The sequence below is a fragment of the Anastrepha obliqua genome, chromosome 1, assembly GCF_027943255.1.
Source record: "Anastrepha obliqua isolate idAnaObli1 chromosome 1, idAnaObli1_1.0, whole genome shotgun sequence".
In the NCBI taxonomy this organism is placed as follows: Eukaryota; Metazoa; Arthropoda; class Insecta; order Diptera; family Tephritidae; genus Anastrepha; species Anastrepha obliqua.
The window spans coordinates 76,269,855-76,290,395 of record NC_072892.1 but is presented as its reverse complement, the minus strand read 5'-3'; the positions used below and the strand labels follow the sequence as shown (position 1 = coordinate 76,290,395).

Genomic DNA, 20,541 nt, shown 5'->3' with positions numbered 1-20,541 from the left:
CGTGTGGATTTTCTGAGCCCCAAATCGGACAATTTTGCTTATTGACGTAGCCACCGATGTGAAAATCAGAAAAGAAGAAGAAGACTCACCACTTTGGAAATAGGTTTTCAATATTTCCCAATTTTGTTCAAGCGTATAGCGTCCCATTTCGTAGATGCCATTATGAACACATTTGACATGTGCTTTGACATTTTAAATGTGCTTTACGCAATGATTGCAATTGAGCACCAGGCTGCTCGTTTTTTTATTTTCAACGACGCGGTGACCTTTCGATGGTGTTATCGGTGCAATTGAATGCAGACACATTGCAATTTTCGCACCAGCGGTATACAGAAAAGCCTACGTAAATTATCGAGGGTATAATTCAACAAATATTTATACTACTGTGTCCAAAAAATAAGGTGACATTTGATTTTAAACTGCGCGCTTTGAAGGATTAGGAGAATTCTTTTTTTTTTTAGGTTGGTAGTACTGTGAGTGACATCTATGTCAAATTTCATGTGAAATATTCATTTACTGTTTGAGATACGCGTCGTTTTGTGAGCTGCTAAAAGTGAGTTTCTCGTTTTTTGCAATGTCGAAATTTGTTGAGCAAAGAATTTGCATTAAATTTTGTTTGCGGAATCAATTTTCGGATACGTTGAGGATGGTGCAGAAAGCCTTTGGTGATGAGGCTATGTCTAAAAAAAATGTTTACAAGTGGTATAGTGAGTTCCAAGCCGGTCGTGAACGTGTCGAAGACGAAGAGCGTCCTGGGCGACCATCAACCTCAACTGACGAAGCTCACGTCCAACAAATCAAAGATTTGGTGTTGAAAAACCGTCGATTAACGATTAGAGACCTTGCTGATGATGTTGGCATATCGAAAGGCTCAGTCAATATCATTTTGAAGGATGTTTTGGGCCTCAAGCGCGTCAAATCTCGACTGGTACCGAAAACATTGAATTTTTTGGACTCGTAATTCGTGATCATTTCATCAAAAACTCAACCCATATCGTTCCGCAACCACCGTATTCACCTGATCTGGCACCGTGCGACTTCTGGCTGTTCAGCAGGCTCAAAAGACCGCTCCGGGGACACCGTTTTGACACGATAGAGGAGATTCAAGCCGCAACGAAGACGGAACTGAAGGCCATCCCGGAAAGTGACTACAACCAGTGTTTCGAAAATTGGAAAAAACGTTGGCATAAGTGCATTGTGTCGGGAGGGGATTACTTTGAAGGGGATGAAATTGATTTGGAAGAATAAATAAAGAATTTTCAAAATAAATACAATGTCACCTTATTTTTTGGACACAGGTAAAAGGGTTGTAGTAGCAATTAGCTTATTTCACTAGCAAAGAAAACTCTCATTTCAAATGGATAATCTCGAGCCTAGAGGAACGTCTAAGCGATAAAAATTCTTTAATTTCGACGATGGTGGTATAAATTAATTTCCATAAATTGGAAAGAAAAATGTAAATATTGATATTCACTTGCCCTCTTATAGCATATAATGAAGATTATTTTAATGTGTAGCAAATTTCGCCTGATAAAGATACTTTGAAGGGTTGTATTCATTTAGAAATTTGAAAAACATAGCTTGGCGAAAGAAGCTGCGATAATGTTTAATACTCCCTTGACTTCGTCTGGTCCAGTTTAAAAGCTTTTCTCGGGAATTATGAATTCACACACGCGCCTTAGATGATTTTTCTTTAAAAAACTGATTTTTTTTAAGTAAAAGCCCTGATTCAAAACATTTAAATGTACAATGATGTGCAAAAAACGAAAATGATTGGCGGAGTGTTTTTTAGCTTAACAATAGCTTTTTATTTGCGAATTTCTCTTAAAAATATGGTTCACACTATAACATTAAACACAGAAATCAGATTTTGTTAGCCCTTACCTTCAACAAAAATTATTAAAATTCAAAGCAATTATCAACGTTTGAAAATTTGCACTTCTACAAAATTTCAATGGGCTTGAAAACTTCTTCTTCTTATTAATTGCCGCGATAACCACTTACGCGATTTTGGCCGAGTTTAACAAAGCGCGCCAGTCGTTTCTTTCTCGTACTAACCGGCGCCAGTTGGACACACTAAGTGAAGCAAAGTCCTTCTCCACCTGATCTTTCCAACGCAGAGAAGGCCTTCCTCTTCTTCTGCTCTCACCAGCTGGTCCCGCATCCAATACTTTCAGAGCCAGAGAGTTTGTATCCATTCGGACGACATGACCCAGCCAACGTAGCCGCTGGATCTTTATTCGCTGCACTATGTTTATGTCGTCGTAAAGCTCATACAGCTCATGGTTCCATCGCCTGCGATATTTGCTGTTGCCAACATGCAAAGGTCTAAAAATCTTGCGCAGAATCTTTTTCTCAAACACTCCAAGCGTCGCTCCATCGGATATTGTCATCGTCCATACTTCTGCGCCATACGTTAGGACGGGCATGATAGAGCTTTATTCGTCGAGAAAGGGGTTTTCTACTCATAAGCCTATTTAGTCCAAAGTAGCACTTGTTGGCAAGAGAGATTCTACGTTGGATTTCAAGGCTGACATTGTTATAGGAGTTAATGCTGGTTCCTAAATATATGAAGTCTTTTACAACCTCGAAATTATAACTGTTAACAGTAACGTGGGCGCCGATACCGAATGCGCCAACTGTTTGTTTGATGATAGGAGGTACTTCGGTTTGTCCTCGTTCACCACCAGACTCATTCGCTTTGCCTCTTTATTCAGTTTGGAGAAGGCAGAACTAACAGGCTGAAGTCTCGCTATACGAAGGCGCGGTTCATTATAGCAAGATTGCTAAAAATGAACTCGCTGGAGCGACTGATGAGTGTGACGCGCCCGATAAGGTAAAATACCACATTGTGGTCAAGGAGTATGAAGACTTCCTATCCAAAAAACTTAAAACGAACAATAACAAAAAAGGCGATGCGTCACAGGACGTGATCAACAGCATCGAAGAAACAATAAAACGGCCATTCAGAGAGGTGGTTTAGGATAACCTCCTCTAGGCACTGATCGACGAGAACACTAACAGCGGCAGAGTAGTCCTGCATAAGTGGGGCAGGTGGATGCCAAACTGTCCAAGCTCGTGCTAGACAAGCATGTAGTTGGAGCACAGGGCGGAGTTCTCCCTTCTTTCTAATCTGCAGGAGAACTTCGAGGCTGTAGGGTAATTAAGTGCGACGATGACTGGTCAAGGGTTGTCCTAGAGAAATGCGTTGCTGAGATCAGCAACTCACTGGAAGGCTTAAAGCTTAAGCTCATTCCGGCCAGGGACATACCTTGCCCTCCTCGCGCTCGCATTTGGTTACCAGTGATGGACTTAAGCGGTGCAGATATGCTGAAATACCTCAAGTCACACAACCCTGCGGTGCCGATGGACAACTGAAGGCAGAAAACCCGCAAAAGAGCAGCGTGTCATTCGTTCTACAGATTAACGATGAGTACTCAGAAAATCTGACAACAAAGTGCGGTTTGGTTTGAGAAAGACCTAACCGAAAATTTTCAAAGCAGACAGCAATGAAAATGAAGACGACCTAGATGAGATCGACAGCAACATACAGCTAGAAAAGCTCTATCTAGCTGAAGACGACAACCAACCCGATGCCTAAAGCCATACAGGGGAATCTGCTACAGAGAACTTGGATGTTTTCCTCAGGGAGGGGGACATCGACATCGGATTCATACAGGAACCCTGGGCTAGAGGCAATGAGATTAAAGGGTTCCAAGACAACAACAACATCAACATATTCTACAACACAAAATAAACGATGAGCCCGACCATGCACAGTCACTAAAAACACTTAAAAGTTATTCTGTGTTCTAATTGTAGTACTCCTGATTTTGCTGTGGTGAAGATGGAGTTAAGGTCAAAAAAATCAAATTTTTTTTTCGTTTTAAGCGATTCCTAATATAGGGTGATCAATCATGAGGTGCTTTTTTCAATAGTTAAAAAAAAAAAACAAAAATGTAAGTTATGTTCAAAACCTTTATTTATCATTTGAAAGGACATTCTTTGACATTTACTTTTTGAATATGACTTCATTCAAATGTTGGCCGCAACTACGCTTAAGGTGGTCCATTCTGAAGGTCAAATTTTCAATCACTCGTTCGAGCATTTCGACTGGTATGTCGTAATGTTGGCTTCCAGAGCTTCAATCGTAGCTGGTTTATCAGCATAGACCTTGGACTTCACGAATCCCCAAAGAAAAAAGTCCAAAGGTGTGATATCACAAGATCTTGGTGGCCAACTCACAGGTCCTAAACGTGAAATCAGCTGCTCTCCGAAATGACTCCTCAATAAAGTCATTGTTTCACGAGCTGTATGGCAACAGAACGCTGATTTTCATAATACAGTTGAACAATTTGTAGACGTTGTTGCGGTGTGAGTCTTTCCATGATGAAATGCCAAACGCTGTTCAACAAATCCACGATGACAGTTTGCCACAACTCGCGCGCGATCTGTAAAAAAAACGCAAATGAAAAAAACTTCTCTTAATTGATCACCCTATATATTTCAGAATATTCACACAGAGTTACAGAGCCTAATTCTCAATATTTCCGTAGATACAAAGCCAAAGGTAGGCGAGCGTTAGGTAGTTACGCTGTGACCGGACAGCTATAGTACAAACTTACAACAACAAACTCTTTTCATTTTTATGATTTCTTTGAATTGGCGTACATGAATGAAAAAAACTAATGAACCTTTTGAAATTAATCATAGCTTGTTCCCTGCAGTACTAAATTCTCTTCTATTTCAACTAACAAAATAGATGAAATAAAAATTTTCAAGATTTTTATACCAAGTTGAAGTGAATTTTTTTTTTTTATAGAAAGGCATTTTTTTCTTTAAAACCTCCAAAAAGTTGAAATTTTGGAATTTCTCTCAGTTTTCTTAGTTCATCTAGAATAAAAAATCATGATAATTAGAAATCCATTTGAATTTTTTGCTTTAGATAATAATTACGAGCTGTATCTTGTACGCCAGTTGGAAACTCCAGCGTTGCAGCGCTCTACTAATTTCTATGTTAAACATTTTTTTCAATTTATTTTAACCAGTAAAAAATTTTTTTATACTTTTTAAATGTTCATTAAAATATAGAAAAAACTTTGCAGTGCTAAATTAATTTTTTCCTTAAGAAAAAAATCGCAAAGAGATTCAATTTTTAGACCTCATAAACCAGGCTCCCCCCATAAAGAAATCGGTAAAACACCTGGCATCAGTATACATGCCACAAGATAAACAGGCGCCGCCAGACGAAGTGGCTCGATTCCTATCAATACTAAACAACACAGACAAACTGTTGCTTGGCAGCAACGCAAACGCCAGAAACGAGCTCTGTGGCAGTTCGGAGACGAATGAAAGAGGTGAGCCACTTTTTGAATACCATTATTCTTATTAAATACCAACCTCGACATATGTGATGTAGGAAACACCCTAACCTTCACTTTTCCGAGCTCGGTAAATTTTCCAAGCTTAGAAGAGGTCTCAGACGTTACCTTATGCACAAACAATAACTCCCAAATAGTCAATAAGTCAGAAATTGGAAGGTATCCGACCATAGCTGGATTTTCTTCGATATCAATCTAAAGCTTGAGAAACCGACCCCATATATGTAGAAACCCTAGAAGAACAGACTGGCACATATTCCGTAGAGTAACCCAGTCTAAACTGCAACTTATAAATAAAACCATAACGTCAAGTAAAGACTTAAATGAGAAAGTAAGAACTTTCGAAGCTTCGTTGACGAAAGGGCTTGAAGCTTCATGTCCTCCCACATATGGCAAAACAATTTATCTCACCTGGTGGAATAAAGATTTAAGCCAACTCAGAAAAATGCCAAAAGAAATCTTCAACATCTGCTACAAACACAAGTACTTCAAACCCTACAAATATAGCCTTAGGGACTACAAGAAAGCAATCAAAGGAGCTCGGGCAGAGGCTCGGAGAGATTTTGATGGTTCTATCGAATCAACCAAAGATACGGCCAGATTAGGTAAGCTTTTAGAAGAACACTCCTGTCCTTCCTTCTTGAGGAAAGATAACGAAGAATGGACAAAATCCTCGGCCGATACACTAAAATATCTTATAAATACACATTTCCCAGGTAACACAGAACATAGTAACCGTGCTTAAACGTCCAACCTGTCATCCAATACATTCAACCACATCGTATCCCAAGATAGAATATATGGACGATGAAAAACTTTGAACCATACAAAGCAGCCGGCCCAGATGGGATATTCCCTGCCATACTGTGGAACACTCGAGATATGCTAGGACATATTCCAAAAAGCTGGAGGAGGGTTAGGGTAATTTTTATCCCCAAAGTTGGTAGGCGCGGTCGTGATCTAGCGTAAGATTTCAAACCCATCAGCTTATCCTCCTTTATTCTCAAAACTCTCGAGCGATTGTTGGATGTACATCTCAGAGAGAATGTTACAAACACAACGATTTCATCATCCTAACATGCCTACCTCAAAGAAAAATCCACAGAGACAGCTCTTCATGAGTTTGTAAGTACGATTGAGAGGAGCATAGAAAACAAACAATACTCACTAGTCGCTTTTCTTGATATCGAGGGGGCGTTTAACAATGTTAGCACAAGATCCATAAAATGTTAGGCACAGACATAGCCCTCAACGAATGGATAGAGAACATGCTTAAAACTAGAATAATGATCGGTGAGGTAGGCAGCAACACGCTAAAACGCTCTGTCAACAAGGGAACCCCTCAGGGAGGGGTTTCATCTCCTCTGCTGTGGTTATTCGTTGTCAGCAATATCCTTACCAAATTCAGCCGAACGGGAATTAAAGTAGTGGCGTGTGCGGATGACATAGTGCTTATGGTTTCAGGAATGTTTCTAAGCATATTCCCTGAGATGGACGGAGCTCTGATATTACTCAGCAATTAGGCCACAGACTTGGTTTAGGTATAAACCGGAGCAAAACTGAACTGATGCTCTTCACTAAGAAAAGCAAGATACCAAACTTTAATCCCCAAAACTAAACGGCGTTAGTCTTACGCTAACCCAACAAGCAAAATGACTAAGCGTTATCGTAGATCCCAAACTCAGCTGGAGGCCCCACGCAGAGTACAGGGTAAAGAAAGCGAATATAGCACTTTACACGTGTAAGAGAATGTTGGGTAGAAAATGGGGTATCCAACCAAAACTATCCAATTGGTCCTGCACAGCCATTGTAAGGCCAATACTAACATATGCGGCACTAGTCTGGTGGCCCGCAACAGAAAAGAAATACAACCAAACCAAGCTGAACAAGAACAGCGTGTATCTTAACTACAGGAGCGCTTAGCATCATAGTCCTACAGAAGCGCTCAATGTACTAACTCTCTATTACCATTAGACTTGCATATAAAAGCAATCGCTACTTGCATCGCGATGAGACTCAGAGACATAGGAAGCTGGACAACAAGGTCGTACGATCACAGCAAGTTCCTCCTACAGGGACTCTTGCTACTCAAAAACAGATCAGACTACACAGTCCCCGACCTTCACTTCAAGAAAGACTTTATGGTACGTTTTCCACCGAGATCCGAATGGAGCAAAGCGAAGGTGATTGGAAGATATGATATTGAAATCTATCTCTGCCCAATCCATAAGAAGGGTAATACTGCCATCTGTGCCAATTACCGCGGGATTCGTCTTCTATATCCTATAGGCTATAACGTTCTAGCGAGCATATTGTGTGAAAGTCTGAAGCCCACCATTAACAAACTGTTCGGACCTTATCAGTCTGGCTTTAGACATGGAAAGTCCACCATCGACCAAATATTCACAATACACCAAGTTTTTGAAAAGACCCATGAAAGGAGAATCGATATTCACCATAATTTTGTCGATTTTAAGGATGCATTCGACAGTACGAAAATAAGTTAACTACATGCCGTAATGTCTGAATTTGGTATCTCCGCAAACGGTGGCCGCCATAGCCGAATGGGTTGGTGCGTGGCTACCATTCGGAATTCACAGAGAGAACTTAGGTTCGGGTCTCGGTGAAACATCAAAATTAAGTGTATTTCTGCCATGAAAAAGCTCCCCATAAAAATATATGCCGTGATAAAACGTTTCAAATAAACAAAATCCATGAAAATAAGAAGAAATCGGAACGACAAAAACTGTTTTCGGATGCAGATGAACGATGGCTAGTGCAACAAATTGATTCCAACGCCGAAAGTTATACGTATAGTGTTGCGAAAAATTTATTATAATGAAATAGTTGCAAAAAAACCTTTCATCAACGAGATTAACCGACACAAGAGAATAAAATTGGCAAAGCGTCAAGGGGATAAGGATTTCCAGTTTTAGAAGCACGCTTTATTTGCAGTTGAAAGCAAGTTTAACATATTTAGGTCAGATAAACAACCATATGTGTAGAGAAGTCCTAATGATGTTTCATTAACGGTAATATAAACAACAATTATGAAAGAACATTTGGTCCAAAGTGCTGAAAAGTTGGGAATTAAGGACAATAACCAGTACTATCAAGACAACGATCGCATAAGGAACTTGATGTCCATCTATGGCTTATGTACAACTGCCCTAAAGTACTTGAAACACTTCCACAATCTCCAGACATCAATGTATTTGAACATCTGTGGGCTGATTTGGAAAACCAACTGAAAAAGCATGTTATTAGAAACAAGAAAGAACAAGGAAAAATAGATCCTTTCCCCTTTAAAAAACTTAGTCCGCCACGCTTGCCACGTCGAGCAGCGCGGACGATTATGAAATATGTAATGAACAAAAAACACCTAGCCAAGGCACAACAAAACCAAGACCCAATCCCTCGGGAAGGTCAGGTCTTTCCACAAAAAAGACTGGAAAAAATGGGAGGGAAAATAATCTCATATGCCGATGATATTGTTATAGCAATCTCGGGAAAGCACTTTCCAGCTTAATGCGATCTTCAACAAAGATCCCTCAACAGACTATCACTTTGGTGTAAAAGTCGATGACTTAAAGTAAATCCGGAAAAAACGAATCTGATGCTGTTTAGCAGAAAACATAAAACACCTGCTCTTAAACACATATTCCTAGGGGGGAAACCACTTAGAGTAACAGAATAGGCAAAATATCTAGGACTTGTACTGGATAGGAAGCTAAATTGGCGGCTCACAGTCGCAGATAGAAAGCTAATTGGAAAGAGATGGGGATTGGAACCCATAATGATACACTGGCTGTACACAGCAGTGGTTAGGCCTATTCTCTATTATGGTATTGTAATATGGTGGAATGCCCTTGAGAAGGGGGGTGAACATCAAAAAACTTAATAAGGTTCAGAGACTAGCATCTGTTCTCATAACTGGACGAATGTCAACCACACCATCGAAAGCATTATATGCGACATTAAACTTTCTGCCGGTAGATTTGCATGCAAAATACATCGCGCGCAGCACGGCAATAAGGCTGAACACTCTAAGTAAATGGTCAAATAAGAGCTACGGTCACGGCAAAATCCTGGCTGGCACTTCGGAGATTCCCGGAGGGGTCTACTATGCACTCCCGCCCACACTTGCCATTACATCGTTCACGACCTTCCTACCCTCAAGGGAGGAGTGGGAACGGGGCGATGTAAGACAGGGCGAGTCTATCCATGTATACACAGATGGCTCAAATCTCGCGGGCAGGGTGGGCGGAGGTGTATATTCCGAGCATCTGGGGATCTCCTTCAGTTTTCGGCTCCCCTACTACTGTAGTGTCTTTCAGGCCGAACTGATAGCAATAACGAAAGCCGCGACACTGCTACAGTGTGATGCGATATCCGGAAATGACATCTACATTTTCACTGACAGCCAGGCGGTGATAAAATAACTCACAACCTCCAAGGTAGCCATGAAATGCCGCACATCTCTTAACGAGATGGCTGAGTCATTTCGCCTAAGGATAATATGGGTTCCCTGCCATCGCGACATTGAGGGTAACTGTAGAGCCGTTGAGCTAGCGAGACTCGGCACCAAGTTGACCGATGAGTACATAGACAATGACATAGGCATTCCCTTAAAAACATGTAAGTTACTTATCCTTGAAGAAATCGTAAGGAAAGCAAACGAAAGATGGCGTAATGAAGCCACCTGCAAAATCGCCCATCAACTGTGGCCGACTCTTAGTGCTAAACGCACAGAATCTTTGCTAAGCCAAAATAAACACAGTCTTAGCACACTGATTTCAGTCATAAGGGGACATTGCCTAATAGGTAGGCACGCCCAAAGGATGGGTGTGCAAGCACACGACTTCTGTAGAAGTTGTCTTGATGAGGAAGAGGAAGAGACAATCTTACACATTCTGTGCCATTGTCCTGCCCTATCCAGACGGAGATTTGCTATTCTAGGCAGACAATTTTTTAACGAATTGGAAGATCTCAGTTCGGCAGAAATAGGAGATATTCTAAAATGTTTGAAAAGCGCACAATGGTTTTAGGAGAAATAGAGAAAGCTCCCCCACGCGGCATCACAATGGGCTATGAGCCTGAGTGTGTCCCACAAGACAACCGCTTCAACCTAACCTAACATGCAAGAAGCTGGTCGAATCCGTGCCAAGAAGGCTGCATGCTTTGAGAAAAATGATTGTTTTTTCTGAAATATTATTTGCCTAACTCTACTTTATATAAATGTCCGAGATCTTTTTTGTCATACATATATTGTATTTTGCTAAGTTTTTATGTTTGTATTTTCTATGTACGAATGAGTTGAAGTTTATGTTTTTGTAGTTTTGAAAAATACGCTTGAAGAATGAAAATAAATGTGAAACATAAACGCATTAAATTTGCATTTTAATATATTTTTTTAGTCTTGAAACCATTTCACTTGGGTATCCAAATTCTAATAATGAAAATACTGGATTTCTTAAAGAATTGTTGCTTCTTTATTACAAACGATATGGTGTAGCATTCTTATTAGATAGGTAAAAAACAAATAATAATAATAATATTGTAAAGACCCGAAGTTTGGAATATCCAAGGCGATGGATTGCTGAACAGTACCCACTGAAGTAGACAGAGATTATAAATGCAGCCACCCGATTAGCTATTTCCAGGTTTACTATTTTTATATAAGTAATAAACTTTTCAGCTTCATATTCAAAGTTGCCGGGAATTTGGTTTTTTGGTTTCGGTAGATTTAAAGCGAGTAATTTCTGTTTTGTGGACATAATATATGTAGAATGAATGATTTATATAATAGTAAAAACCAAGTTCGCTTTCTTAATCTTTTGTTTTAGAGAATACAAAATAATCCGACCGAGCAGTAATGTAAAGTTATGTAAAGTACAATACATGCAAAACAATCGGCATCAAAAGAATTTCTAGTATGCCAGAAGCGTCTGTGTAGCTGTCGCCTTTATTGTGTTCAGCGAACTAGCTCAACGAGCAGTAATGCAATTCCCAAGCTTATTTTTTTATACTAAAGTGAAACTACTATTTATCGTGTGTACCTGAATAGCATGCTCTCTGTCTAACCCTAGAGATCTAAGATTCACGACGAAAAGCTGTACAGGTTTGTTGCTTCAGTCTTTTGTTAAACGACAACGAATGAATATCACTGCCGATGTACATGCATACGTTCCTGTGTGAAAGTTATTTGTGCAAGAAATTTCTAATCACATTTACTAACAAATATTAATTCCAACAAGTTCTGTGCACCGTGAAAAGTGTAATTAAATTTATTAATAAATAAAAAGGGGTTGTGTCTAAAAATTATGTGAATATGTGCAAAATATAAACAAGTTAAAACAGCATCATATATTTTCTTTTCCCATATGGGAAACAACTACAACAGCCGGATACGTACACATTTGAAGTACATACAAATTTACGTGCTTTTAAACTCATGCATGCATATCTACACACATTGTACATAATTATTCGAGTATGTATTTATGTCGAGGAGCGCGAGTTGTGAAATGAACGTATGACGACACCTTTGGATACATGAACGCGTTTTACGTATAGAAATAAAATATTTGTTATTGGATTATAACTACTGGTAAAAACCTGACCAGAAAAAAACATAGTATCAAGTCCCATACTACAAATAGGATAGGGTTTGAATTGTAATGGACTACACAACACGAGTGTTTTGAAAATACATATATTTTCTTGTTAATCCCCCAAACTTCTTGTACCATGTATATATAGTTGTTTTCATAACTGAAAAAATCATGCTATATATGTAAGCATGTTCATAATGTACAAAAGTAATAAAAATGCTACATTTTCCGAAAAGGCAATAACTTGCGGATTCATTTTTACTTACATTCGCATTTCTTCGGCGCTAAAGTGAAATTTATACATAAGTTCATATACAGATATCCCATGTTAACCTTTCGGAGGGCATAAGTGAAAATAAAAGCCGTTCACATGATTGTGCAGGGTGGGCCAAATAAGACTTACTAATGTTAAACACAAATAACTTTTGCAGTAATCATTTATTTTGGTTTATTGTTTTTATACATTGAATATATTTTATGGATATACAAAGATTGGCTCTTTTTAACGCGTTTTCTATTGCACCACACAATGTTTCTGGTTGAAGGCTCAGTATTTCATCTCGAATATTTTGCTTCAGTTGTCTAATACCCTTTGGTTTATTAAGTTACACCTTCTGTTTTAAATGTCCTCATAAAAAGAAGTCGGGCGCAGTAAAATCTGGCGAACGAGGTGGCCAAGAGAAATCTGAATTTTTGTAAATCAGACGTTCGCCAAAAATTTCACGCAGCAGGTCCATAGTTTGCCTAGCAGTATGTGCAGTTGCTCCATCTTGTTGAAACCACAAATTAAGACACTGCTCCGCCATTGGCCGCAAAAACTTTCAATCAATGTTCTGTAAGAAGCTCCTGAAATCGATTTCGGCGTTTCATCTTCATTTTCGAAGAAATGTGGACCGATAACTCTAGTGGCCATAACACCGCGCCAAACAGTACATTTATATGGGTCCAACTGATGTTGGTGTGTTGCCCTTGGATTTTCAGAGCCCCACAATCTACAGTTTTGTTTGTTGGCATAACCATTTAAATGGAAATGCGCTTCATCCGACATCAAAACATTATTTAAAAAATCCATTTGTGGGGCTAATTGTGTAAAACGAATAGCGTATTGCAGCCGTTGTTGGTGGTCTTGCGGTAGGGTTCCATAATAAATTTCCAATAATTCAATAATAACCTACAAAAAGAGACGAATAAATATGTCAAAAAATAAAAAAGGTGTTTGTGCTTAACATTAGTAGGCCTTATTTGGCCCACCCTGTAGACATTTTTTTTTGAGCAATGGTATTTCGCAATAATGCATGTTACAATTGCTCTATCAGATATCATGTTAACTTTTCATCAGAATCTGTCGAATTCGGGCCCTTCTGAGATTATCACCCAGCATTTATACCTTCTACTCAAATATGAATGAGACGTTATCAATAAAACGGTCCGCGGATGACATATGGCAAAAATAAATTTTTTGTTTTTTTGTAGGACTGTTATAAGCTTACATGGCAAATTTCAGCGTTATATGTCACAAAGTTTGTTTTCTGTGCTACTGTAAACAAGTCAAGTTCGAGTGTGTTCTTCGAATTTAACGATGGAAATTCAAGTTGAACAAAGAATTTGTTTGAAATTTTGTTATTCCAACAAAATTTCGGCTTCAGACGCCTTAAAAATGTTGCAGACAACCTATGGGGACTCTGCTCTATCGCGTGCACGTGTTTTCCAGTGGTACAAATCGTTCAAAGAGGACCGTACATCAACTCAAAAAACCACGCCAAAGTTGCTCAAAAATTAAGGTTATGCTGATTGTTTTTTTCGATTACGAAGGTGTGGTTCACTCGGAGTTCCTTTCGCAAGGCCAATCGGTTAACGCTGAATATTATTTAGACGTTTTAAAGCGTTTGCGCGAGAACATTCGTCTTAAAAGGAAGGAATTGTGGGACAACAAGTCATGGTTCTTGCATCACGATAATGCACCAGCTCACACATCACGTCTTGTTCGCGATTATTTGAACAAAAATAATGTTAATATCGTTCTGCAAGCACCGTATTCGCCTGATATGGCTCCATGTGACTTTTTCCTGTTTCCCAAGCTCAAGTTGCCGCTCCGTGGAAAACATTTTGAGACAATTAAAGTCATAAAAGAGAATTCGAAGAACACACTCGAGCTTGACTTGTTTACAGTAGCACAGAAAACAAACTTTGTGACATATAACGCTGAAATTTGCCATGTAAGCTTATAACAGTCCTACAAAAAAACAAAAAATATATTTTTGCCATATGTCATCCGCGGACCGTTTTATTGATAACGTCTCGTTCATATTTGAGCAGAAGTTACGTACTATAAATAAATTGTGATGATAACGTAATAATGCATACATACATACATGTGTGAAAGTTGATCTATAATCGAAATATGCGTTGTGGGTCAGGAACTCATCCGTTGCAACAGAATCTACTCTGATAGTCGCTGCTATAAAATCCTCCTTTCTCTTGATTGGCGCGGTAATTGCTTACGCGATTTTGGCCGAGTTTAACAAAGCGCGCCAGTCAAAATTCAACAAAGTGAAGCCAAGTCCTTCTCCACCTGATCTTTCCAAAGCAGAGGAAGCGTTCTTCTCAGCCAGTCAAAATTCAACAAAGAGGCGAAGTGCTTCTCCACCTGATCTTTCCAACGCAGAGGAGGCCTTCTTCATCTTTCTCAGCTACCACCAGCTGGTACCGCATCGAATACTGTCAGAGCCACAGCGTTTGTATCCACTCGGACATGACCCAGTCAAGGAAGCCGCTGGATCTTTATTCACTGCTCATTGATCCATGGCCTAGGATACCCGGCGTAACCAATGGGCAAGGGTCCAAAAATTTTCCGCAGAATATTTCTCTCAAACGCTCCAAGAGGCGCCTTATCGGATGTTGTCATCGCTAGGACAGACATGATGAGGGCCTTGTAGAGTGTTAGTTTCGTTCATCGAGAGAAGCCTTTACTATTCAATTGCCTACTTAGTCCAAAGTAACACTTGTTGGCAAGAGAGATTCTCTGCTGGATTTCAAAGTTGACATTGTTATCGGTGATAATGCTGGCTTGTAGATAATCGAAGCCTTTTACAACCTCGAAGTCATAACGGTCAACAGTGGCGTGGGTGCCGATACGAGAGAGCGCCGACTGTTTGTACTCTTTATCCAGTTTGGAGAAGGCAGGAAATTGTACGCTCTTATAAAAAATTGTGCCTGAGCTATTAAGTTCTGCGGCTCGCACGATCTTTTCCAGCATCAGGTTGAGGAAGATTTACGAAAACAGAGAGTCATTTGTCTAAAACCTCATTTGGTATCAAATGGCTCTTTTCCATTTTGACGGCGCTGCTGGTATTGAGCAACGTCATTTTGCATATCCATATTAGTTTTGCGGGTATACCAAATTCAGACATCGCGGCATATAAGCAACTTTGGTCTTACTCTCGAATGCAGCTTTAAAATCCTCAAAATCCTAATCCTAAAAACCTAGGGTACAATAATAATTACTCCACAAGTAATTGAATGCAGGGCTATTCTAAATGAGCTAGCGAAGTCCTGCGCTACAAATATTGTCTGGGTACCTGGGCATGGAGATATTCCTGGAAATTGCGTCGCGAACAACTTGGCAAAGAACGGAACTGATCTTATATCATTCAACTCTGTCTACATCGCGCAAGCCAAAGGGTAACTCGACAGTTCTGAAGTAGAGAGTGTGCAAACTTTCTCTGCCACTATTCATCTACCTTACATGAAAGTTTACATAGCGTTTTCATAATATTAAATTTTCTACATTCATACATAATTGGCGCGTACACGCTTTTTGGGTGTTTAGCCGAGCTCCTCCTCCTATTTGTGGCGTGCATCTTGATGTTGTTCCACAAATGGAGGGATCTACAGTTTCAAGATGACTCCGAACGGCAGATATTTTTTATGAGGAGGTTTTTCATAGCAGAAATACACTAGGAGGTTTGCCATTGCTTGCTTGTAGTTAATTATTTGAACTCCGAAAGTCTAGTTGACATTTTGTATGTAAATTGCTTTTTACCAAAAGCTCAATTTGAGAGATATTTAAGTTTCAATTGTTTCACAAGTGTGGACTACTAAATCCAAATTCAAGTCAAACTCGGTTCCAGATATTATTTGAAAATGGCTCCGAGGGTCATATCATTGTTTACTACAAGTGAGCAGAATATGAGTACTTTGGTGTCGTTGCAAGTAGAGTAGAGTATAGTATGAAGCAATCGGGCCGCACGTCTTACGAGAACAAACAAAAGTCGGAAGCTCTCTACTTTTGCTGCACGGCAAGTTTGGCATAACAACAAAGTAGGCAATATACAAAACAGAATTATCCAATACTTTGATTGTTGCATCTCCCTGCAGTTTGCACGATATGTCAGTCGAACTCGTTGGCACAACCGACGCAACGAATTCATTTCGGCCAACGTATTAGTTTATTATACATAGTAATCCTAAGCGCAAATATCGGTCGTAAATCGCAGTCACACCGCAATGCCAAAGCTAAATCCAAATGTCCATGGTATTATGAATTGGTTGACAACCATAAGTGGAGATCTGTATAGATCGTCGTCTAAAGTGTATACCACATATTGTAACCAACATTTGTCAAAAAAGAAATTTGCTCGCCGAAAGCTCTTGGAAGAAATATTATATAGAACTAGCCTGAAATTAGTTTGTTCTAAAAGAAACGAACCGTTTTGAAATAAGACAGTTTTCGCGCTCTCTTGTAAAATATGAGTAATCTCGCATAAAGGTTTTACATTATCTTGATACGCGGGGTTATTAATGCACATATATGTACATACATACGTATGTTGTAGGCACTCCATTTTTTTATTTATAAGCGATATGTTTTCCCTGCTGAATAAAATTTAGCTTGATTGTCCTCCTTAATGAAAGCTCCTTTTATTTTATTCACTGCAATACGACAATACGTACATAGGTACAAGTATACGCATGAGCGATTACTACAGAGCCTTATCCGATATATGGTATGTACATATAATCCTTTCCAGTAAACAGAAAGTATACTTTAAAAATAACAAAATACTACTAAGTACTGGCAACAAAATGGTGCGGAAGCGCTAGTTGGATTCTGAAAGAATCATCAGTTTAGCCAACCAACCAACTAACTACTAAGTAAACTATTGATTGTTTAGATTTTCTGGCTTTCAACAATTCATAAGTATTTAAGATATGTGCAATACATATATTATGAAGAAATTAATAAAAATATAATTATAACTAGATTTTATTTAATGTGCGATAAACGCTATTCGATGATAACCCGTCTAATAAACCAATGATCGTTAAATCGGACATTAATGCTCTTTTTACACGAACTCCGTTAATGAGTGTCACCGCTATCATGATTATAAGAATAATATCGTCATTTAGTAAAACAAACCTCTGGCCGTTAAGGCACCCAAAAATATGTCTATTAACGGCAGTGCTCCATATGGAAATTCTTACTCTACTTTGTCTCACTCAACCAGGTAAGTGATAACTTCTACGCAAGTATTGTATTTGTAATATAAAATTTGTGAGATATTTCCGCGTGTGTGTATAAGTATATATAGGAATAAGGATGTATTTAAGGGTAATATTTAATGAGTTTTTTTCAAACCTTCAATAATTCATTGCATTAGTATTATGTGGTATATTACGTATTTATTTATATGTTGCCTACCGAATACTCTTACAGACTAAACATTAGTTAAACAAATTTAGCTTAAAGCTACCTATTTCTAGGCTGAAGTTTAGATCTTTAGCATAATTATTGCATATGCAAATGTAGCACCTGTGTTACTCATTAAATTCATAATTAGTCGTTAGTTAGTTAAACAAACAAAGGATTTCATCTAGATCAACTAGATCAGCGAAGAGTTAAACAAAACTCTGGAAGCTGAGCAATTTACGCCTGCCAATACAGCTTATTTATTTATTTATTTATTCATTTCATCAATTAAAGTATGACTTAAATAGATTACTAGTACTAAAGCTTAAATATAATATATGGTAAACAATACTGTGAGATACATTAGTCACAATTCAAAAAGTGTATCTCCAGATTAAGTTTTGATTTGAAAGTCTCTCGTGAGTTAAAGAATATATACAAATGCTTATATAATTGGTTAGACTGTCTTATACAACGTGCAAGCGCTTCATTTCGACTAAAACTGGTCTTGTGATAAGGTAAATGGAACATATTCCTGAGTCTTAGGTTACGAGTGGGACAATTAAAGAGTATTAGCTCCAGCAAGAAGTGATATTTGATATGATTCGTAACTATGTCCCTTATAAACATTACCGATGAAGTTTTTCTCCGCATTTCTTAAGTTGGCAATGCTAACAAAAGACATCTACTTTTATATGCAGGCAAACTGCAAGGCCAACGAAGTGAATGAATAGCAAATCGAGAGAAACGTTTTTGAACCTTCTCAATTCTTAAAGATGAACCCATATGGAATGGATCCCAAATGATGCTACAATATTCGAGGTTTGATCTCACAAGAGAAAAATACAAATTCTTCAGCGTAGAAATATCCTGAAACTCCCTTGAATTCCTTATTACAAAGCCAAGCATAGATCTAGACTTGGCAATCATAAAGTCTATATGTTTGGAAAACGACGTTTTCGATGTAAATATTACCCCCAAGTCTTTCTTTTCATAAATTTTTGAGATTGTAATCGAAATTAATCGTAACTTTTCGTCTACTGAATGACATTTGCATTTACCAGCATTAAGAGGTAGGGAGTTATCATCACACCAAGCTTCCAATCTTGTTAAGTCTCTTTGAAGTCTTATGCAGTCAGTTACGTTCTCTACCCGACTGTAAATTTTCAGGTCATCTGCATACATCAGACAACGTGATGTCTCGAAAACGTCTGGAATGTCATTTACAAACATTAAGAACAATAGTGGCCCAAGATGGCTACCTTGAGGTACGCCTGAGGTAAGTTTGATGGCATCAGGTTTTATGTTATTTATACGAACGAATTGAGTTCTATCTGTTAGATAAGATGCAAGCCACTTGAGTAACCTAGGATGAAGACCAAATGAACCCAGCTTTTTAAGTAGGATGCTATGGCTGACTCGATCAAACGCTTTCGAAAAATCGGTGAATATGACATCGCATTGTTGGTCTGTTTCAAATTGGTTTAAGACATAATTTGTGAATAACCCTATATTCGTAACAGTAGATCTACTCTTAACAAAGCCGTGCTGATTAGGAGATATGAGATTTGAAATTTGGAAGAAAATCAAATCATACACTAGCTTTTCAAAGAGTTTAGGTATGCAAGAGATTTTGCAGATAGGGCGATAATTTTGGACTTCCGACTTGCTTCCAGACTTATGTATCGGTATGATAAACGATTTTTTCCAATTATGTAAAAACTTAGCAGAAGCTAGTGATTTATTGAAGATAATGCATTTTTTCTGGAATTCCAGTGGTTTTTTTTACCGTTAATGAACTGCCAAAAAGATTTACAATTTTCTTTGATACCACTCTGTACTTTAGAAATGTAGTTCTGATATAAAAATTTGTTCAGAACATCGAATTCTTTTTGCAAACGATTGTACGCTTCATAAAGTTCTGCGTTATTTTTAGATTTGCGGTATAGTTTGTATGCTTTGGTTTTTTTATTGTTAAGATTAATGAGCCTAGAATTGTACCAGGCCGGTTTGGACTGATTTTTTGCAGACACTATTGGAACAAACATATGAATTGCCCTTTCTAGTCTTCCTACGAAATCATCATACATCTGTGATAGTACGGGTTTGTTTAAGACAGTTTCATAACGCTTTATGGTGTATGGAGTTAGGAAGAGGGGGTGAAGAGATTGACTCGACATCGGACTTTAGATCATTGCTTATGAATACTAAATCAAGTAAGCGATTGATATCATTTCTCATCATTAATCTGGCACAGGTTATATTCGGAAAAAGTGTCAAGCACCTCACATTCACTCTCGCTTGATACTCCGTATGGTACTAATTTCTTAGCATCATCGTCGAAACACCAATTAATATTGGGTAAGTTGAAATCACCCAAAATAATTATGTTTTGACTGCCAGTTAGACTATCCAGTATTGTACAACAATTAATTACATGCTTTTTATATAATTCAATTGGGCTTGAAGGCGATATATAACTTACGCTAATGTATAATTCATTCGATTTTCCTAAATTAATTTTAATTATTATTTGATCAACATCAAAATATCCGTTGTCGGAACTTGTGTACTGGGTAGATGATGCACAATGAAACATCCGGTAACGGACTGAGGCTGATCGACTTCGCCGGGCCCGAAAGATGGTAGTCTGCAGCACCAGATTCCAGCATAAGAAAATGCACCAAGCAACGTGGCTGTCTCCTGATGGGAAACCGCGAAACCAAATCGATCATGTTGTGATAGATGGTAGACATGCTTCTAGTGTTTTAGATGTACGTACGATCCGAGGACCCAACATCAACTCGGATCATTACCTTGTTGCAGCCAAACTGCGCACCCGCCTCTGTGCAGC

At 38.6% G+C, this 20,541-nt stretch overlaps 2 protein-coding genes across 9 annotated transcripts in view; one reads left to right on the top strand and one right to left on the bottom strand.

Annotated features, from left to right (window-relative positions):
• Positions 1 to 20,541, bottom strand: part of LOC129244530 (uncharacterized) — a 93,756-nt gene that overhangs the window by 38,012 nt on the left and 35,203 nt on the right. The window lies entirely within an intron of this gene.
• Positions 11,535 to 20,541, top strand: part of LOC129244490 (tyrosine kinase receptor Cad96Ca) — a 53,392-nt gene continuing 44,385 nt past the window's right edge. For 2 of the 8 annotated variants that reach the window (XM_054882139.1, XM_054882198.1), the window contains exons 1-2: positions 11,535 to 11,874; positions 17,259 to 17,505. In XM_054882139.1, coding sequence (XP_054738114.1) covers positions 17,313 to 17,505 — 193 coding nt within the window. In that variant the 5' untranslated portion in view covers positions 11,535 to 11,874; positions 17,259 to 17,312. Of the gene's footprint in view, positions 11,992 to 17,179; positions 17,196 to 17,258; positions 17,506 to 20,541 lie in introns of those variants that run through there. The other 6 variants (XM_054882149.1, XM_054882167.1, XM_054882175.1 and 3 more) reach the window with 6 other exon arrangements.